A 22,644-nucleotide genomic window follows, 5' to 3' on the forward strand; every position below is an offset into this window, starting at 1 on the left:
CACCACTGTCGGATGGGGCAACAAGAGTCAGTCTTTCATAAATATCTGTAAGACACAAGAAGAGAAAAAAGCTTGACACCTGTTTGTTGCACCTTTCCACCAGAACAAGATAATACTGTCAAGAGCTGATCAAAACAGGCAGAACCAACAGAGATAAAGCGCTAGGTGCTGGTGGCGCATAGATAGACGGTGGGGTTTTAAAAAAGATGTCTCCTCCACACAACCTTGTACTGTTTCTGAAACTCAGCAAGAATGAGCTGCAATTCAACCTCTTTTTTTCCACCATCTTGGCAATATTCAAGGAAAATAAAGAAGATTCAAACAGTTCATGGACTAAACTTTACCCCGTATCTATAAGGCATTGCACAGAAGTATGGATCCACCATAATGTGGAACTGCTTGGAAAAATAACTACAGACATCCCCCAGTCTTCTATATCTTGGCCTTTCTCTGGGCGTTCTTCTTCTCCCATGACACCCCTCTTCCCACCACCTCCTCCACTCAATATCACAGCACCAATACTGCCAATTCATGTGCAAATATTTGAGCCTGCTGTCAAATCCCTAATCACACCGATCAATCTCCCAGATATTACCGTTCAACCGAAGACCTTTGGACAAGCCCATTGATTTGACGTTTTCCCAGACATATCCCTTCCCCACGGATATATCAAATCAAAGCTTTTTTAATATCAGGTAAATATTCCCTTCATCTGCTCTCGGGATGACATGGAAGCCTTGTTTCATAAAGCTGTTGGAGTGGGATTTCCATCACGGGACATTATCTAGGAATGGTTTTTCATCGTGCGTGGATTCCCTGCTGCACATACATGAAGTGCAAACACAAAGGAGTCAGATCACCTTCTAATGGCGCCTGGAAGAGCACCAAAAGAACAGGCCTGGAATTTTTGTGGCTGGGAAACAAGAAAATGTGTGTAGTCTGCATATCATCAGGCTAATTAGGCAGAGCCAGGCATTCTGAATGCATAGCTAATGAGCGCCTTATCCATCTCTGCTGGGATCACCCGGCACGTCTAATGGTCACATAAATTCTCATTTATAGGTCATAATCTGTCATTTATGTACATGGGCTCCCCCAATTAGAGGCTTGAGCCCTTCAGACTGATGCCTCTCTGGGGGATTCACAGCTCTGGTACCCTGGCACTCACAGAGCCCCATTAGTGACAAACCCTGACCTGGCGTCCAAGCTGACCCTGGAGGACTGTGGGTAACCAGGCTCATTAATGACGCTTGTACTGGGGAACAGTTCCAGGTGCTTGTTGTGAGAGTCCCGTGTGTCAGTTTCTCTGTCTGTCGGCTGAAACGGTAAAGGTCTGGCAGGAAACCAGCTCTGAACCTGGGGACAGTCAGGACAGACATGAAAAGCTGGAGCTTGGTTGTGCTGTGCTCGCTGTGTTGCCATTTAACGTTCAAATGCTGCCATTTTGCTGGACAATTAATAATTGCCGGCTAAATGCTCATGTGAAACACCTGGGCAAAATTAGACCTGTAGATGGATCACAAACCTGGACCACATTCTTCCAATCTTTAATTAGAAGAAAGAATGTGAATAGCTGATGACTGGGGACATTTAACTCTGTCCCACAGGAATCACCTAAAGGCCAAGCAAACACATTCCCATGACCCAGGCAGTGCTTTGTGAGTTTGTCATCACACGCAGGCGATCCAGGCATCCAGCTGTTAGGAGGGTTGGGGAGCACAATCACAGTCTGAGAGAGCTTCTTAGAAAGTGAAAAGGAGAAGTTAGGTCTTAATAATCTCAGGAACTGTTGTCTTTAAACAACTAGAGGAAATGTGGGTATGGAGTGGTGCATAACCCCTGCACCGAAGCATCCTCTGAAATATGATGTACATTTATTTAATGTACGCAACAACACAGGTGTTTGTTCCTCACCATTTTGGCTTTTAGTTTGATGCATTAGACCATGAAAAAACAAACAAACAAAAAAAGTTTACCAAAGGATCAGAAAAACAAAAAACAAAATAAAAAAAGCAACAAAAAAAAACAAAAAACAAAAACAAAAAACATCTGAATGGATTCTTGGTAATGTGATAAAGGCTCTGCTTGTTTCGGTTAGGCAACAGATTTGGTTTGATGAGATTAACAAAAACAATATCAGCTATGCTTGTGATTTGAAGTAAGAAAAAGTGAGTAAAAATGCCAAACTAATTTTTAAGACGTCCAAAATGTGAGTTATTTAGAGGTCTGGGGAACTCCTCCATACATTGGTGACACACATTTGAAAAAATGAAACTTTGGCCCTAATATTGGTGCCTTGGTGTGTCATATCCAAGCATCAACCTCCAGTCGGAAAATATGAAACAATGCGAAAGTGAAAATTAAATCTGACTGTCTGCTTGAGGCTTGAGGCTAGTGGTGGGCGATATGAAAAAAATCTTCTATCACGATATGGACTACTTTATATCACGATAACGATATACCACGATATACGTAACGGCATAGTTTTCAAAGAATAACTTGAAAAGGAACTGTACAACATACTATAGAAATTGCTTACTTTTCCTCTCCCTTTATTTGGAAGTGACATGAAAATGTCACAAACTGGATTGCTGTACAGGAGTGCAAAAATAAATCATATACAAAAAAGGCATAGAGGCCGATCAACCAAAGCCTCCACTTTTGCATTTTCTACAATCTGTATCTTTGTAGTTCAAGTCAAAACAGTACATCAATAACAGTACCTAACATTATTGCCCTAAAGAGGCAAGTGGAGGTATCAAAGTATTAGTGAACAGAGCAGTATAACAACTACAGTGCCTAACATTACTGCCTTAAAGAGGCAGGTGGAGGTATCAAAATAGAAGTGCAGTCAGAGCAGTATAACAACAACAGTGCCTAACATTACTGCCTTAAAGAAGCAAGTGGAGGTATCAAATAAACAAATTGTTTTCAAGTTTCTTAAAACTGTAGCCTAACAGTGCAAAAAAAGACCAGCAATAATAAATATCAAAAGCAAATACCAAAATATATTAAGGCATCAACCATTGTACCTTGGTTATAAACAATATTGCACAAAGTAAAAATAGGCTACTTTTTAAAAGTAATGAAGGATTAACATTGATTTTAATTAACAATCCATATAAAATGAATTCACAGGTTTATGGCGAGAAAAGTAAGTTGGTCAACTCTCTCTGGCTTAAGACGTGACCTCTTGCATGTGACTATATTTCCACTCGCACTGAAGGCTCTTTCCGATGACGAACTTGTGGCGGGAATGCACAAGTACTTCTTGGCAAGCCTGGCAAGTGCTGGGAAGTTCATTTCATGCTGCTTCCACCATTCCAAAGGGTCAGCCTTCGAATCAGGCCCAGGTGCCTGGAGATAGGGATGGCAAAATTGAGAAATGCATATTTTGACATTACTAACTGAGTGTTGACTGAACCTTAAATAGGCCACGGGATTTTAAAAAAAACTGCCATAACATAGTCAAGTTTAAATAGGTAGCCTGACACTTCATTTAGGAGAGCCACAGTAGTTAGAGCGTAAGCATGATTGGTAAAAAAAAAAACATTAAGAAATGTCTAAAAACTAGTAGCCTTTTGGAAGAGAAATATTTATTAAGCTTCAAATAAGACACTGGCATGAGTAAATGGCCAAACAAAACATTTTAACTGACATGATTGATCTGTTGATGTTGAAACTGTTGGTTATTGATTAAATGGCTATGGATTATCATCCCTACCTGGAGATACATGTTGAGCTCCAGTTCAATGGAGGCCCTGGTGGGCTGAGGTTGGGTGCTGCCTGCTGCCTTCCTGAAGTAGCTGCCCAAACTCTTCTTTATCTTCTTTGTTGGATGGGGAAGCTCTGGATCTGACTCAGCTGGTGGTGAGTGGGCTGTTTCTGTTGGTAAGGGGGTCTGTAAGCAGGCTAATGCTGCTGGTGCATGTTCAGGTGCCAACATTCCCTCCATCTCTGCTGCAGCTCTCGTCTTGATGAACTCCACCCGATCTTCCTTCGTGTAGGCCAGTTTAAACCGTGGGTCAACAAGTGTTGCCATGTCAAGGATGTTGTTGGTGGGCTCATCATCATACTTTTCATTAAGGTAGTTGAGGATGCCTTCTCTGATTGCCTCTGTGAGCTCTGTGTCCCCATCCTGCCGGCTGAGCACTTCGTTGTTGAAGAGGTGCAGGACTGGCTTCAGAAAGGAGACGCTGACGTACATCTCCCCTGACAAAGCGTCAGTGAACTCCACCAGAGGACCAAGTGCTTTGCTAACAGACTCAAGCAGTGCCATGTCTTGCCAGCTTGGCACCAGATGTCTCGCCTGAGTCAAGACAAGAGTAGGGGAAAGGGGTTTGTTTAATGAGGAGGTGACTATATGCTACACACACAATCAGAGTCAAAAATGACCAAAGTAGTGCATCATATACTTAGAGCAGTTGTCTCACCTTCTTGTCTGCGAGGAGGACCTGTGAGAGAGCCTTCTCCTGCTCCAGGAACCTTGCTATCATGTGCTGTCGCGAGCTCCACCTTGTTGGGGTTTCGGTGATGAGTTGATGGAAAGGCAAGCCCAGTGCTGCTTGAGCCTTGGCCAGGCTATGTTTCCTCTTTGTTGAGTTGGAGAAAGCACTCACCACCTTTTTGCAGATCCCAACTGCTCGTTCAACAGCTTGCTTCTTGGGTGCTGCAAGAGTTCGTAGAGCGGCATCTGTTGAGACAAAAAAGGAAAAGTATGCAAGTAATGTTTTGACAGCAATCTGTTTTTCCATGCATTCAAATTACAATTCATGTTTTACCTTGATTTTTTTTTATCAACATATTTATAATTAAAGAATTGTTCATACTACTGAGAGCAATTTTATTTATCATTTCATGCATTTAAATTACAATTACAATACACCTTTTCCCTGAATTAAATTTTATTATTTATTATAGTTATTGTTTATATTAACCAGAGCAATTTTATATTGTTTTTTGTGTAATTAAATTAATTTATTGCCTTAATGAATCATTATATATTTTTATTATATTTCTTAATGTTTTTTTGTCATTTTAGTCCACAATATTATTATTATGATTACTAATGGACTGAATTGATAATACTACTAGACTAGCAGTATATAAAAACAGTCACAGGATTAATACATGTTTTTACAACTACTATTATTGTTGTTACTATATTTCCCATTTAAATAGTAGAAAAGGTCATTTAAAAAAATTGCATTACACTTACCAATGGCACGCTGGAGACGGTGACCAAAGCACTGTAGACGTTCCCACTCAAGCTGTTCCAGTGCAGAGATGTTGTTTGTGGCATTGTCCGTTGTAACACATACTAGCTGGTTTTCTTCCAATCCCCATGACTCCAGTGCATCTGTCAAACCTAGACGTTGAATAGGGCAACTTAATTAATACTTTCCCACAAAACCACCACTACAACAGTACACGACAAATGACAGAGTAAATAAACAGGACAATACAAAACCAGCAAAGTATACACTGCAATACACATGTTGATAAATGAACTAGACCAAAAAGTACTAACAGCAGACAAGTAAATTATTTTAAAGTAGGCTACATACCCTGGGCTATCATAGCTCCTGTGTGGTCTTGTGGGAAGTAGGCCGTCTGTAGGCAGCGAGAACAGAGGGTCCAGTCGTTATCGATGAAGTGGATAGTTATGCACATGTAGGGCTCTGTCTGTCGGCTCGTCCACAGGTCAGTTGTCAGGGAATAATGTGCCACACGGTTGATTTCCCTCGCTACTTCAGTCCGACGTTCAGCATATAAACGAGGCACCTCGACTCGAGTGAAGTGCTTCCGACTGGGCATTATGTACCGTGGATCGGCTAGTTCCATGAGCTCTCGGAACACTGGCTTGTCAACCAGCTCAATTGGGAGGCCACCTTTACATATCAAACGCGTAACGCCATCACTGAGCTGTTGATGGCGCCGTGAATTTTTGTCATACGGTGTGCCTCGTGCAAAAGACTCCTGCAGGCTCCGTTGAGTGTAGTAGCGCTTCTTCGCCCGACATGGCCCCGTTTCACTTCTTTCTTTGCTCAAACGAAACTTTTGAATATCTGTGTACTCCCTCTCGTGTTTCTTCTGCAGGTGATAGAAGAGGTTTGTTGTGTTGGCGTCGGGCGATGGAACAACCTTGTGGCACAGTTTGCAAACCGCGGTTTTCTGCTCCGTGTCAGACCCGTTGAACCCAAAGTGTAGCCAAACCACAGACGTGCCCCCTCTTTTCGGCACAAGCTCGATTGGAGCTTCCTGGGACTGTGTATGTGTCCATTGTGACTGCGACAGAACTTTTCCCGAACTGTCCTCCTCCATGTTTACCTGTCCCTGCTCGTCTGCATGTGTTGTCGTTGGTTGAATTCAGCGTGTGGTACCACGTGACTAACGTAAAGCAGCGCAATGTCGCAAAATCACAGTCGCAGTACAGCCAATGCTGTTTAGATCCACTTTCATTGATAATACGGCGATATAAACGATGGTAGAAAAATGACACGATAGACAGTTTTCTATCGTATGTACAATATATATCGTCATATCGCCCATCACTGCTTGAGGCCAGAACCACCAGAAGTCACATACACACCAAGCCGAAATAAGTGATTTTCACAGCAGATATTTCACTACCCATACACACTCGGAGTGGAGTGATGAGGTTTTCCGCTTACCGCTACCCAAGGTGCCCGCCTCCATCACTCCTTTTTCAAAGTTCCACCATGTCGCTCCACCCATTACTGCTAAGCGCTCAACTGACATTGCTTCTCTGTTTCACACTTGTTCTGCGCTCGCTCCAAAAATATGTGGATGCACATTTTACTTACCTTTATTTGAAGCATTCAACCCCAAATCGGTGGGAGGTAATAAAATATTTGTATTTGGATACATTACTTAAATAGATTTTGGCCCAGATTTGAGCATGCATCAGACTCTTGTTGTGAGCAAAAGCAAGTAAAATTGAGCAGGATGCCCCCATTCATTACTTAAAAAAAAACAAAAAACAAAACTAAACTAAACTAATGAATAAATAAATAAAACAAAATGCTTTTTACTCTTTCATTATTTTTTTTTTTTTAGCTTGTCCTGTCCAGCATTACATCAACACATTTATGGTCAGGCTACCATATCGTATGGACCACATTTACTTTGACAAGAGGAGCCTCTTCAAAATGTTGCTGCTCCGCTCTTGGTCGTGCTCTGCTCACATGCTCTGCACCCGACGTTTATGATGCTTTTCTACCTCAACGGTTTAGAGGATGAAAAGACCGCGAGTTCGCCCAATCAGAGGCAAAGCTTAGCTCATGTGACTGATGGGTAACCTATAACTGTTAGTGTGTAGACTCAATGCCCGCTCCATTTCCAATATGCAGCCCCAGCTGATTTTCTTCAAAAGTCTGTTTTAGAAACAGACCGGTAACATCAGGGAGACTACATCTGTTTATTATAAACTTTGTGGTCATTTCCAGAGACTGGTGAGAAACTAGAAAAGCAATTTCTGAAGAAATTGCGCTGTAAATGCAGAATGCTGAAGCAGCTTGCGCTGAACTGCTAATGCAACGAAAGCTGAACCTGAATGACTGAAGATATGTCTGAAAATGGTTGAAAAAGTCTTGAAAAGCTTGCGCTCAACTGCTAATGCAGAATGCTGAACATTAATGACTGAAGGTTTGTCTGAAAATGGCTGAATGAAGTCTTAAAATGCTTGCGCTGAACTGCTAAAGCAAAATTCTGAACAAGAATGGCTAAAGTTATGTCTGAAATCATTTGAATTAAGTCTTGAAAAGCTTGTGCTCAACTGCAAAAGCAGAATGCTAAACGTGAATGACTGAATTTATGTCTGAAAATGGTTGAAATAATTCATGAAAAGCTGGCACTCAACTGCTAATGCAGAATGCTAAATTAACCTGCCATGAACTCTTGGATGAAAGGAAATTAATGAATGAATCAGTTAAATGGATAAATGAATTTAAAGTTGAAATGGCTGCATCTTTTCAAAATTTGAAGCAATGAATTAAATTTTAAAGAACATTTATGGAAATAATGACCTGACTGAGGGAAAATGCAAGTCTCATCTCTGAAACGCTGTTAAAATGAAATTCTGTGTGTCCTGTGTGTAAGTTTTTAATCATGTAAGCCTTTTAGCTGAGGCTCATCTGAAGCCAGATGTTGCCATGGTGATCATTGTTTACCAACTGCCATCAGAGAGCTGGTGGAGTCTGTTGATTCCCAACACATTTCCACTGAAATCAGGGTGTCAAACTGCCTACAACTGTGACAAAACCAAAGGGCCGATAAGAAAATGATCACACCGTAGGAATCCTGACTACTTACATGCTGAGGGCTTATTTGTGTTGATAGCTCAAAAAATGTGGCCAAGAGAGCAGTTTACCCAGAAGTTTCTCAGGTCTTGTTTCCCCCTCTCCCTGCTCTGTCGTTTGAATCTCCCAGTCTAAGCTGAAACATTCCGTCCAATACACACCAATGTTAAACGGCTCGAAGAGCTGAAATGCATCATGACCTTTGAAGGGTCATTGTGAAGTAACTATGAATGCTAGGAAACATTTGAAACCCACTGAATGAAGCCAAAAGATAGCTGAATATTCTGAAGTTTGAATGGAGTTTGTAGCTGAATTTATGACTGAATGAGAAGGGTTTGAAGAAGGCTGAAAAAATGTCCTGAAGGGAGAAAATTTTGAAAATTCCACATTCATCTCTATGGGACCGAAATCTCGTAAAACGTTGAATATCTCGGAGAGTATTTGTGAAAAGTTTCTGAAGAGTCATAGCCCCCTTGTCCCCACTGAAACACACGTTTTGAAGTTTGAACGGTGAAAATCGGTTGAAGTTTGCAGAAGTTTTAGCGGTCCAAAAAAGCGGGCGGAAGAAGAAGAAGAAGAAGAAGAAGAAGAAGAAATTTTTTTGACACAGAAGAACATATGCTGTGAATGCATTACTGCATTCACAGCAATAACATCTGCATCAGGACTCGTTTAAGAAGTAGAATTTATGCACTCACCAAATGGTTTCAGCCTGCATAGAAAACCTTTAAATTTGTCAACATAAGTGGAACAATTCAATTTGTTATCTAAATTTATGACAACTATGATAAAATCACTGTGGTCTGATTCAGAGTGAGCATTGTGTCTGTGTTTAATCATAGTTAGTCCTTGGATAAATCTGTCTCATTTCATTAAATAGATACATTCCAGTAGTCTAAATACTCTAGCTTCACACTGGCACTACCTGCAAAGAAATATAGACCTTAAAAAAGGCTCAGCATCCGCAGCGAGTCACAGTAACGGTCAATGCAAAAGTCAAGTTATCTTTAACACAAAAGGAAAGGCCGAGCTCTGCACTGAGAGTTGAACTGCCCACGCTGTGCTGCCCTCAGGACGACCCCGGCTAGTTAGCCCCTGTTGACCCATTCCACATACAGTACACGCCAGTACTGCTGTTCCAGGAAGTCGATTTGGATGCTTTCAGCTTCAGCCGTCTCTGGAGACCCGTCTGTTCTCCATGGTATGTCATAACAGTCACATTTTCTCTTTTTCTCCCTCCTACTCTTCCTCCCTCTTCATCCTGTCTTTCTGTGGTTCTTAGAAAAGATCTTAAAGAGGCCTCAAAGTGCTATTTTATTGAAAAGGAAGTCATGAGGGCATCCCACTCCTGTCATCCCTGTCAAATGGTCAGTGCACATGGCTTAGTGTGGGATGGAGGGAAAGCACCACAGAAAACAGAGAAAGGATAAGAAAAGTAGGCCAGCCAATCGGTTCACAACCCAGGGCTTGTTATTCAGCCACACAGCAGACGGCATTGTAGTCTGCTGTGATCATGCAGAAATATTTTCACTGCATCTACAGTGATTCTCGATCTATCAATCGCAGGAAGGATGCTAAGTGAGCACAATGGTGGAGTCAAGTTTAGGGCCAGCCAGCTGTGTTGCAACCCAAGTCCTCTTAGCTGAGCCAACAACAGCCAGTGCAGGTCAGAGTCAGTGTGTGGGCGTTCAGTAATTTACTTCATCTGGAGCGCTCTCCGGAGAGGATTTTCTTGGATTCTGTTACTAGACAAGGAGAAGAAGAGCTGCTTGTGTTGTGGTTCACCTTTAAATGTGTGGGAAAGACTCTAAACGCACATCACTCGATGCCTCTCTAGGACGCAAGCCAAACATACTGTGATCTCTTATTTGAAAGGCGAAGCTGCTTGATTTGGCAATCTTTGCTGGATATCAAGGCCAAAGAGCAAAGACATAAAACAGCATAGGAAATATGAAAAGTTTGTCTGACTGTGTAACCGTGTTGATTCACTGCTCTCCAAAAGTCAGTGATGCTTTCATGCAGCCCAGACTATGCTCTTATTTCCTTGTTGACATTCATCCTGAGATGATGCTCAGACTCCTCCAGCTAGTGGTCAGCTCTGAATAATGCATATTAAGTAATGAGCTGCCCAAATGGATCAGTGGACAGTCTGTTAGTCCATGCATAAAGCAATCAATTATTCGATCAATAGCCCTCATTAGTCCTTCATATAGTTAAGCTGTATGTATAGGCCTCTAGTTGGTATAAATAATTTACAGCCCACAGAGGGAAACGGGAAGTCTGGCCCAGTTTATTGACTGATGTCGTCTTCCTCTTGGAAGATAGGAGAGTACCGACTTGAGAAGAAGAAGGTTTCTATCGGGGAAGGATGACTTCAATGTATGTTTTCATTCATAGAATGTAAAGTCTGTGGACGTAAACATCACTTTCCAAAGATATTGTTTCCTGTGTCTGGGAATCGTAATGTCATCTTCTCATTTACCTTTGTGCTTAAAGCCCCAAGGGCTGCTTCGAATAAACTGCAGCTAAAAAGAAATATTGCATTTTAAAACTAAAGCTTTATCAGCCTCCCTTCTTCAGATACCAATGCGCAGTTGTCCTTTTGTATTTCTCAGGCAAGCTTACTTTAAGATGAACTTATCAGCAGCATCACACATGCATCTATACATTTACTTCAGTAGCCGGTGCTTAATTGCAAACACCACAGCAACAATAATCAAGCTTCAGGACACCCTAAATGGTGGATTTTGTAGTTTTTGATCTTCAACTTCATTGGAAAAAAAGCCCCTGAAGACAGACCAACATTTAACATATTAGTAATAGAAATAAAAGACAAAAAAAGGGTAGTTTTTTATAGACATTGGAACACCACAAATGATATCCCCTTTGAATCAGGATTCATAATACAGAGATGTGTGGTGGTGGAGAGTGTACCATCTGTCTGTTTTCATGAGTCCTTTTCATAGATCAGGACTGACAGAAAATGTAGAGGTTCCAGGTGACATCCCTGTTGCCCCCCCCCCTCTCTCTGTCTGTATTTCACCAACATATATGTGACGTAACTTTATTTGATGCTAAATGCATCTAACAGACATTAGTATTGTTTGACCTGTGAGTAAGGACAGTTAGTGTTGTGGCTGTGACAGAGAGCAGAGCAGAAAGACACACATCAGGCAGGAGAAACTATCTGCAATCAAACTCAATATGAAGCATTTTCATACTATCCATCTTCAAATTTGGGGAAGTTGTATTTTTCTAAATCACGTGTTACTGAATAAAGTTAAGAAATTTGGACCATATGTAATCATAACAAACTTGTTTTTGCTGTTGTGAAATTGTTGGGGATAGTGCAGTTTTTCAAAGTGCGTTTTCCGTTTGGATTAGGTTTCATTTTTTGGTTCTCCAACCTGAGATACATTGGGTGTTATTTTCTCTGATTGATTTATATTCCCGTAAATTCAAAGCCCTATCTGTTTGGAGATGTTTCAGGTTGTCTTTTATCAAAGGTTTTTCGGTTGCCAAAACACTAATATTAAAATGACTGAAAAAAGAGAAGACATAACTCCTTGCTGTATCTTGTGAAGCACCCTGCTTTCAGTCAGCATTGGCCAAAGATTGAGGTAGTTCATGTAGGCTTTCTAAATTTTTGTTTTCTTTTCTTTTTTTTTTTTTTTTTGTGTGTGTGACAAACCTTGAAATTAGCCAGAGTCCAGCGCTTGCCAGTACATCCATGACTGGAAGAAAAACCAGTCTTCTTCTCGGTTTTATGTCTTTCATTTTTCCTGAGGGGGCATTTACCTAATTTTGGTTAGTGGAGAATACTTCGGAAGCCACCCATGCCCATGCCTCCTGAGAATGTGACACCTTAATTTGTGGGAAAAATAGTAGCAAATATCCGCGTAACCTCAGTCACTGGAATGCCTTTGACATAGAAACATTTGCCACACATGTGTAAATACGCCATGTCTTCAAAGCCCTCCGCAAAGAGTCGTGCTGCGCGACCTACTGTAACATTTACAGCACACATTTTTAGATCTCAGTCGGCGGTCGTGATTCATCTTTCTTTGCATTGTTGCTAATGAGCGCTGTGACGTCACTTTACCCCACTTCGCCAAAGGGGGCAACGCTGGGAACCTGAGCCAAGCCAAACCTGCTGGCGCCAGTCCCATACAGCCATAATCCCGAAAGGGCGGAGCCATCGTAGATCAGAGTAACAGTGTCGCCTTCGCCGCTATTCCCATGAGACTCTTAAAAAGAAGAAAGAATGTCATGAAACAGCTTACAAAAAAAAAAAAAAAAAACATGGTTTCACGTGTATGTTCTACGATAATCAAAACCAGTCTACTCAAATTCAAAAGTCAAAGATATAAATGAGTTTAAATGTATAATTTCTTTACTTTCAGGTTTCAGTCCCATTTATCTGTGACCACAGTCCACCTCACCAATCATTAGGCTAACCAACACAACAGAAGTCTTAATTCCCAGCCCAGTGTCTTAAATCCCCTTCCTGCCATAAGTGGCCGTGTTTCCTTCCTCTAATTGCATCCAGCTGTTTGGAATCAGACCTGAATGGTTTCCGAGGTGTTAATTGGTTTGAAGGACTGCTAACAGGATACAAACAGGAGAAAGGTGAATTAGGACAGTGCATGTGGCCCATAAATAGCACAGTGTGGCCTGGGTGCTGTCATGCCCTGTTTAGAGGTGTTCTGGCTTATGTTGTCCATTAGGTGGGCTGGGGGAAAGACACACACCCATCAAGTCACACAAACACACATTGTTTTGTTTTTCCCTGATGCATTGAGCTTCCGTTTACCACCAACTAATGTCCCTGGACTCACCGAACCATCATTCATACTCTAAAAAGATTAATTTTAACTCAATCTCTACCCTCTGTGTGTCAGTACGTAGATCAGATTTAAAGGGGAATCTGCTGAGGATGGTCAGCTGTGCTTCAGAATGGTAAAATCCTCCCTCACACACGTGAATGAACATTTTTCTCTCCATTTTTCTTCACACATTCACAGCTTTCAGTCACCCTTTTTACAAGGCACACAATTAATTCATAAAGTCTTCTATTAAACATGAATAGGAGGTGGAAACATGGCCACACAGCTCAAGCAAGCACACATTTAGCCACCTCTGCTTGTAACCCTGAAAAAGGAAGATTTAAGAGCTTCTTCGGCATGCTACGGTGACATTTTCAAATATCAAGTCAGAGAAATAGTGTCTGCTTGAGACAACTGAGAAAAGACTTTAACACTTTGGAGATGGTGGATGTGGTTGATGTCTTTAAAGAGTATCATCAGCCAATCATCCTGCAACCTCAATCAAAAGTTGTGTTGGGTGCTCATAGTTCAATCACCAAAACAGGAAACTGTGCAAAGCAAATTTTACATTTTATATTACCAAGGGTAGCACCATGTGAAGCATCAGCTGAGTATACACAAGTCAGAGGCTGCTGTCCTCTTGCTGAGAAATCTGCTGATTCTGATCCTCAGAAGCTGCAGCTTACACATCCTCTGAAGGGGAGATCATGGTCTTTTTCTGCACCTCAAGACACCGATGACTTACCAGCCTGCCAAGGCCTATTTTCAATGCAGATCAGCTGTCCACCTGCTAGGAAAGCTGACACTTTGGCTCCAGATGTGTGTGCTCCTCTCTGCAGAGCAGCCTTTGAGGAGGGCCGAGGGGATTTGCAGCTGTTTACAGCAGAGGGGAAGCTGGATCTCCAGCGGGGTTTGGCAGAGCAGGCCACTGATGCTCCGGCCAGAAACACTTTCCTCTGTGTTATGTGGGTGAACAGCTTTCAGTCTGTTTATTGTCTTTTCTGTATTCTTCTTCTTGATGTGCAAGTTTCAAACCTGCCAAAAAAAACTGTTTACAAAACGTTTTTGAATCTGCATTTTACCAGGAATGTTCCCTTTGAGAGACCTGGCTTAGACAGGTGCACAATAAAGATTCACACAGAGGGCAAGACAGGAGAAATAGATAACAATGAGCAATACATCAGTTTCTAAATGAGCAGCGTTCGGCAGTAAAACAAGTGCATAGGCTCATCAGCTGATCCTTAACCATAGTTTTAAGATAGTCCAACCTAACATGATTGTCCAGTCTTAGAGGCCCTTGTAGCTCAGACCAAGATGAAGGAGCAAAAACACTAAAAGCATTTTGACCAAAGACAGAGGAAGTTTGACCAAAGGTTGCAGCCAGCAACAACCTTGGGAGTCCAAAATTGAGAAAATGGATGACTCACTAAAAACTGCTGTAACATGTAGCTATAAAACCATAAAAAAAGAAAGAAAGAAAGAAAGAAACAAACTATGCAAGAGTTATTGTCCTATTTCTAACAGAAAAACATACCGGACTGAAGTACATTCCAAAAATTATATTTAAAAAATATTTAATTCTTTGTTAAAATTATTTTAAAGTAAATTAAATGAAGAGGAAAAAAAGGAGCGCAGATGGCGTAGTGGTCTGGGTTGTGCTCCATGAGGTCTGACCTAGTGTAGGTGGCCTGGGTTCAGGTCCAGCCTGTGGTCTCTTACCTTCATGTCATCCCCACTCACCCTGTTTCCTGCTCTGCCCACTGTCCTCTCCTATCCCACTAAAGACATAAAGACCCAAAAACTATCTCTGAAAAATAAAGAGAAAAAAAACAAACTTAAGTTTTACACTTCAAACAATCATTGAAAATAGAAGACTTTGGGATTTAATTTCCTTAAACATTTCAGGATCTCACATTTTTACTAAACTATTTGAAAGTGCAGACGTTTCCCAAGATATGTGAGTATCTCACTTTCCCATTCCCACCACTGAACCTACTGTCAGTCTTGTTTACTGTGGGTTGAGAGAGGGATAATGTAGCATTTCCAACCTGTAACTACTTTTTTATAGCTTGTACATGAATGTTTTCTGCCTCCTGAAAATCAGTCTTCTTTACCCATTCACATGTCAAGTTGTTTTCTTATTGCGTATTGGTTGTTTTTATGTCTTAACACTGAAAAGCTGTATGAACCAGTGTTGACTCTAACACTCTTTGCTCCAGCTGTGAACTAGTGACCTTGACAACTTAAAGCAACTGTTAATAAGAAAAAGCTCATTTAAAAACCTCCAAACCAAACCATCTATGAACACTTCCTCTTACATACGGCTGTTACTTCACCAGGTGTCAGCCACAGGCTGCATCAGCCACGTCGCTCTAATAGCATTGCAAATGAGCTGTAAGGCTTCAGTGGAGAAGCTCATTTATCACTCACATGATGAACTTCACCAGGTCTGGTGACTAAATGCACTTCAGCCCCTCTGAGAATCAGCCAATTGATGCACCTGATTTGGGTTAGAGATATTGAGACGAGAAGTGAAAGGTGCAGTGACGGAGAGCTGCGGTGAAAGTGGAGTTAGGATAAGAAAAATAAAACAAAGTGGGGAAATGTGGTCTCTGGCAGAGATAACTAAACAGACGATGAAAGGAAAAAAACTGTATGAAGAGAAAGAGAGGAAAGTTAGTTGTGGACGAGGTGAGATGTGGAGCTTTTCTTCTGCACCCTGACAGCAGCTGACAGAATGATCCACCTGCTGATTTACATTCATGCTATCATGCTATCAAGTCTGCTCCCAGCTCTCTGCCATCGTGTGAAGTACAGGTCTTTATTTTACCTCTCCATCCATCTCTCTTTATCTCCCTCCTCATCCCACGGCTGAAAACCTCTTTGGTGTTTGTATAACCCTCGGAGCACGAACAGTTGGATGTTTTTTTCAATATTCAGGCAGCTCTGCCAAAGTTATGTGTTGTGTATCAGAATGAATTTAGCCTCCAGGCTGCTACTTTCAACTGTTTGAAAAGTCTCCAACTCAGGGCCAAGTCTTGACAGGGAAACATCCACAATGACCTCACTCATGTTTTCTGGATGAGTTGGGGAAGGTCTTGTAATTATGCTGCCTTTTGATCAGTGCTGTTGACTGACAAAGTGACACAGCACCAATAATTTAAGAGGGATCTCATTGCCTAAATATGAGAATGCAGCAAAGAGATGTTGACGGATATGACCCAGGTTAAAACAGGACTTTAAAGCTCTACAGATGAATTTGTAAACATTAATACTACAGGTTTTACCTCAGGAGACACAAAGAGGGACAGCAGTGAGTCATCGCTGCGGTCTGCCCTTCAGCCTGGATGTGTCATCAACTCAGCCAATCAGGTGTAGATCAGGGGGTGGAGCCCCAATGCAGAAGGTTAAACACTCACTGCTGAGACCCTCACCAACACATCCGGCTCACAAACACCTCAGCCACTGAGGACTTTCATACTTTGCTGCTGCATTTATAAAAACCGTATAAAGAGAGGCAGAATGGTCAAATGATGCTCATTCCTTATCTTTAGATGAGGCAGAAAGTAGATTTGTTTGGTGGCATCATTGTTCTTTCTTGGATTGAGAAAGTGCTTAGAAACTCATTAGTGTAATCGTGAAATTTACTTGGCACTGACAGAAAGTATAATCTGTTGGTTCTGATCCATTCTGCCCCCTGATATACTGTACATGAAACAGCAATGCATCTTAATCAATTTATTTAAATTAGAATAAGAATTAATGAGTCTAGAATGTACGGCATTGTGAATCATAGCTTGGAGCATTTTGAGTTGAGTCTCTACTGGCTGACATTTAATCTTGCCCAGAACTTTCCCGTTAAAGTTTGGCTTGCTGATGTTTTTAAGTTTACATGATCGAAGGGGCAACAAGTTAATCCTTATAGGTGATCCATTACATGGTTTTTAGAAGGTAAACACATGTTGAAAAAGTAATTCACTATTATCCAGAGTAGGGCTGCACGATATGGCCAAAATCCAATATCTCGATATTTTTAGGCTATATCTCGATACATGATATATATCTTGATATTCTGATTTCTCCTTTAAATCACTCTTAATGTTAAATCCAACCCTTTGATGCATAAAATGACATCAGTACAATGATTCAGACCTTTCAGTTGGATTTTTAAAATTTAAATGCAAAAAGGGGAAAATCTTAACCAGGTAAAGTTTAGCAAACCTTTTATTTTAAACCAAACTTTATGTAGTTACATATTTTTAGTTCCAGTAAAATAATTCATTCAGATTTATTCAATTGGTTGATTATATTATATTATATTATATTATATTATATTATATTATATTATAATTTCAAAATATGAGCTAAATTTAGAGACAATATTACTTTTATTTTCATAAATCAGCTACCTGGATAATGTTGGTCATGCTAAAAGGACTCTAGTGACTTCTGTCTTTGAGCCTGGGGTCTGGTTGAAATGTATTGGGTTTGGGTTTGTCTTCTGATAATATCCCAGCTTGCAGTATTTTGGAATTCAGCTGCAAAATAGCATCAAACTCATCTGCCGTCAGGTTTCAAGCAGTGCACAGCTGATTGCTGTGACTGAAAGGCACTCAGAGTGCACAGAAAAGCAAAAGTGAAAGTTAAAAACATTCCGCGTTTGTTTCTCGTTGTGCGGAGCCGGAAGAGAATCGGGGATCATACAGGCAGCAAAGCAAACTCAAATGAGCAACTACACTCTAGACAACAAGTCTGCAACTCGAGACTGATAAGACTTGCAAGTAACTTTTCTTCTCTCCTCTTCTAATATATAACCCGCATGCGCAGGAGAATTTTTCTGGGTGGGTGGGGGAGCGTGGTGCTTGCTGTGAGAGGAGCACCAGCTGAGCAGCAGAGAGAGAAACGAGCGAATCACCGAAGAGATTTACGTTCTGACAACTGAAAACATTTAGTTTTCTGTTTATACTTGATTGCGATATAGCCGTTTTATATATCTCATGTGCAAAAACCAGCGATACATCGAGTAGACTCGATATATCCCCCAGCCCTAATCCAGAGTCACTTTCTCAAAATCTCTTGAGGTCAAATGTGACGTTAAAGTCAATTCATATTGCTGACAAGAGGGCCATCGTCTTGCTAGCTGTTGCTAGCTGTTTAGCTACTTGGTAAATCTAATGTGGTCAATCCACAAGTTTGTTTTCTATGTCTTCCAGCTTTGTGCTTTGTGTTGACTTTTAACACCATGGCCGTGTTTGTTGTGCTTTTTTCTTACGGCCCCTGATTGGACGTCATTGTGTTCCATCTGAGGAGTGCAGGCCAGGCTGGCCTCAGAGTTCCTCCCAAGCAAAAGGATGCCCGATAACAAGTTTTGATCATCATTTTCACTTGGTGTCAAATCAGTGGTTCAACAACCAGAGCAGATTTGGGGAAGTCACATCACTTTTTGACAAAGCTGGCAAAAAAATCCTTGGATGCCTCAGGAAATTTAGGGCTTTGTTGACATATCTAAAGTAGGGATAGGTACCGAATTCTGTCTGTAGTACAGAGTACTAATTTTCGCAAAATCAAACGGTACCATGTTTAGGTACCTACCCCTTGATACTGTAAGGAAGTTGAAGAGTAGGCAGGTTTTTATGATGAACATGAACACAGCATTGCAAGTGTTATGACTCCTCAGAGTCAGTTGTAATTGAACCCAAAAGCAGACTGAAGCAGAGAAGCAGTTTTGAGGTTATTTATTGAACACAGGTGAGGGAAGCTATCCAGGATCCAGGGGGGTGAGAGTGTTCCGTGAGAGTCCAAGAAGGTGAGTGAATCCCAAAGGTGACAGTGTCCGGTGGTGCTGGTGAGAGCTGGTGTGAGCGTGGCAGTGTGGTTGAGACCGGGCAGCTTGTAGGACGCTCGTGGAGACACTGGAGGAAAAACAAGGAGAATAAAGGTAAGTTCTTGACAACTATCACAAGTTCCAACTAGAAATCTCAAATACTTAAGTACACAGCCGATGTACCGCGCGTAGTGCTGGAATACTCTGGCGGCGAACTCCTCACTCCACAGAGCTTAAGAGCAGTCCCACTGATGAGTGTGATGAGTGTCAGGTGCGCAGGTGAATCAACCACAGGTGCAGGAGAGAGAGAGGGAAAGCAGAGCACTGCCTCTGCTCTGCAGGGGAGACTGGAAGAAGCTCCAACAAAGCACAGAGATCACCACAGTACCCCCCCCTCAATGGACGCCTCCTGGCGTCCTACCAGGCTTGTCTGGGTGGGCCACATAAAAGTCCTCAATTAATGAATTGTCCAGAATGAGCTTACGTGATATCCATGATCTCTCCTCCGGACCGTAACCCTCCCAATCCACCAGGTATTGGAAACCCCGTCCACGGGGCCTGACGTCCAAGATCTTGGATACTGTGAAGGCTGGGTGGTCGTCAATGACCCGGGGGGGTGGTGGGGGAATGGCCGGAGGGCTCAGGTCACTAGAGGAGACGGGCTTGAGGAGGGACACGTGGAAAGTGGGGTGGATCCTGAGAGAGTCAGGTAACTTGAGCTGCACAGAGGAAGGGTTGATGATTTTCACGACAGGGAATGGTCCAATAAAACGTGGAGTGAGCTTACGTGACTCGGTCTGGAGGGGGAGGTCACGGGAGGAGAGCCACACCATCTGTCCGATCTTGTATTCAGGAGCTGGGGAGCGACGGAGGTCAGCCAACCGTTAATTCCTCTCAGCAGAGCGAGTGAGAGCCGCTCTGGCATTCCTCCAGACCTCTTTGACCCGTCTCAGGTGCTCCCTCACCGATGGGACTGCCACAGTTGTCTCCTGGCCTGCAAACAGGGGGGGTTGGTAACCATAACACGCCATGAAGGGAGACATACCTGTGGCAGAACTGGTGAGGGAGTTGTGGGCATATTCCACCCAGGGAAGGAAGGCACTCCAAGAGGCGGGATGGTGTGCTGCGACACACCGAAGAGCTGACTCCAGATCTTGATTTGCCCGCTCTGTCTGGCCGTTGGTCTGGGGGTGATATCCAGATGACAGACTTGCTGCTGCGCCCACCGCCTTGCAAAACTCCTTCCACACTTGCGAGGAGAACTGGGGACCTCTGTCTGAAACAATGTCACTGGGGATGCCATGCAACTTGAACACGTGACGAACAACCAGATTAGCAGTCTCAAGGGTGGAGGGCAACTTAGGGAGGGGTACATAATGAACTGCCTTAGAAAAACGATCAATGATAGTCATGATAACTGTGTTACCTTGGGACGGAGGGAGTCCAGTGACAAAGTCCATGGCGATATGAGACCAGGGGCGGTTGGGAATGGGCAAGGGACGCAGCAGACCAGCTGGACGTTGGTGTGAGGCCTTGCCTCGGGCACAGACAGAGCAGGCTAGTACAAACTCTCGGGTGTCTTTAGCCATGCTAGGCCACCAGAAGTGCTGTTGGAGGAACTGCAGGGTCCTAGAAACTCCTGGATGGCACGTGAGTTTCGAGGAGTGCCCCCACTGGAGTACCTGAGAACGGGCCGGGTCTGGAACAAAGAGACGGTCAGGAGGGCCGGTCTTGGGGTCAGGGTGATCCTTTTGAGCCTCCTTAACCACCCGCTCGATCTCCCAGGTGGCAGCTCCAACAAAACAGGAGGGGGGAACAATGGGATCCGGTTCTTCAGTGCCAGATGGGGGCGAATGAAGGCGAGAGAGGGCGTCCGGTTTAATGTTCCTAGAACCAGGACGATAAGAGAGGCTGAAGTTGAACCTGCTTAGGAAGAGGGACCAACGGGCTTGGCGTGGGTTGAGTCTCTTAGCGGAGCGGAGGTAGGCGAGGTTCTTGTGATCCGTCCAGATTAAGAAGGGGATGGTTGATCCTTCCAACCAGTGCCTCCACTCCTGCAGGGCCCACACAACTGCCAACAGCTCACGATTTCCCACGTCGTAGTTCCTCTCAGAAGATGACAGCCGCCGAGAGAAATAGGCACAGGGGTGCAGTTTCTGGGTCTCAGGATCTCGCTGTGAGAGGATGGCTCCTACCCCTGTGTCGGATGCATCCACCTCAACAACAAACTGAAGAGAAGGGTTCGGGTGTTTCAACACTGGTGCACTGGTGAACAGGTCTTTGAGGCGGGTAAACGCAGACGAAGCAGCTGGTGTCCACTGGAAGGGTGAACTGGTTGAGGTAAGGCTCGTGAGAGGTGAGGCGACTCGGCTGTAGTCTCGAATAAATCTTCGGTAAAAGTTGGCGAATCCAAGGAAGCGTTGCAACTCTTTGCGGGTGGTTGGAGCCGGCCAGTCCACAACAGCCTGAATCTTGGAGGGGTCCGGCTGTAGCTGTCCCCTAGCAATGATGTAACCCAGGAAGTGGACAGAGGTGGCGTGAAACTCACATTTCTCTGGTTTTACAAAAAGCCTGTTCTCAAGGAGACGCTGTAATACCTGGCGGACATGCTGTAGGTGTTCATCCAGGGAGCGGGAGAAAATCAGGATGTCATCCAGGTAAACGAAGACAAACCTGTTTAGCATGTCACGCAGGATGTCATTAATGAGAGTTTGGAAAACTGCTGGGGCATTGGTGAGTCCAAAGGGCATCACGAGGTACTCAAAATGTCCGAGGGGGGTGTTGAAAGCAGTTTTCCACTCGTCACCTTCCCTGATGCGCACTAGATGGTATGCGTTCCGCAGGTCCAGCTTGGTGAAAACCTGAGCATCACAGAGGGGCTCGAAGGAGGGATCGATGAGGGGGAGTGGAGACTTGTTTTTAACAGTGATATCGTTGAGTCCACGGAAGTCAATACAGGGACGGAGGGAAGAATCCTTCTTCTTCACAAAGAAGAAACCCACTGCTAGCGGGGAGGAGGAGGGACGGATGAGACCTGCTGCCAAGGCGTCTCTAAGATAGGCCTCCATGGCCTCCTTTTCTGGGCGAGAGAGATTGTAGAGACGGCTGGTAGGCAGGGGAGCTCCAGGTAAGAGGTCTATGGCACAATCATAAGGGCGATGAGGGGGTAAGGTAAGTGCCAGATCCTTGCTGAAGACTGGGGCCAGGTCGTGGTAGACAGTGGGAACACGTGAGAGGTCTGGAGGCGAGATGAGGGGACGAGGGTCACTGGAGGCGGGAACCGCTGACTGGAGGCAGTGAGAGTGACAGTAGGAGCTCCAACTGGTTATACAAAGGTTAGTCCAATCAATACTGGGATTGTGTTTCTTGAGCCAGGGAAAACCCAGAACTAGTGGCGAGACTGGAGAGGTGATTACGAACAGTTGAAGGGTCTCCCGATGATTACCTGAGATAATGAGGGGGAAAGGAGCCGTCTGGTGAGTGACCAGGGAGATAAGGCGTCCGTCCAGAGCAGACACTCTCTTGGGAGAGGGCAGGGGCTCGAGAGGTAGTTGGAGTTGTTTTACCAAACCTTCATGAATGAAACTGTCGTCAGCACCAGAATCGATCAAAGCTGAGATGGGAATGGACTTGTTTTGCCACAGGATCGAGGAGGAGATGGTCATGCGTTGTG

The 22,644-nt window shown here is 43.3% G+C and overlaps 2 protein-coding genes across 3 annotated transcripts in view; one reads left to right on the forward strand and one right to left on the reverse strand.

Moving 5' to 3' along the window:
- Positions 1–22,644, forward strand: part of LOC141807267 (partitioning defective 3 homolog) — a 540,268-nt gene that overhangs the window by 135,496 nt on the left and 382,128 nt on the right. The window lies entirely within an intron of this gene.
- On the reverse strand, positions 1,165–6,458 carry LOC141807808 (E3 SUMO-protein ligase ZBED1-like). Its single transcript, XM_074694022.1, has 5 exons — positions 5,568–6,458; positions 5,219–5,368; positions 4,434–4,693; positions 3,725–4,309; positions 1,165–1,356 (listed from the first exon to the last, which is right to left on the reverse strand). Exons 1-5 carry the CDS (start codon positions 6,322–6,324, stop codon positions 1,165–1,167), a joined length of 1,944 nt encoding a protein of 647 aa, XP_074550123.1. The 5' UTR covers positions 6,325–6,458.

This window comes from Halichoeres trimaculatus, unplaced genomic scaffold (assembly GCF_033239565.1).
Source record: "Halichoeres trimaculatus isolate MK-OKI-2021-1 unplaced genomic scaffold, fHalTri1.1 fHalTri1_scaffold_18, whole genome shotgun sequence".
NCBI lineage: Eukaryota > Metazoa > Chordata > Actinopteri > Labriformes > Labridae > Halichoeres > Halichoeres trimaculatus.

What these genes read in the sequence shown, in the direction of transcription:
- LOC141807808 (XM_074694022.1), bottom strand. Translation starts at nt 6,324, where the DNA reads ATGGAGGAGGACAGTTCGGGAAAAGTTCTGTCGCAGTCACAATGGACA. An exon ending in CCGTCTCCAGCGTGCCATTG is followed by an intron (nt 4,694 to 5,218) that starts GTAAGTGTAATG and finishes TTGTCTCAACAG; the next exon opens with ATGCCGCTCTACGAACTCTT. An exon ending in TCCTCCTCGCAGACAAGAAG is followed by an intron (nt 4,310 to 4,433) that starts GTGAGACAACTG and finishes GTCTTGACTCAG; the next exon opens with GCGAGACATCTGGTGCCAAG.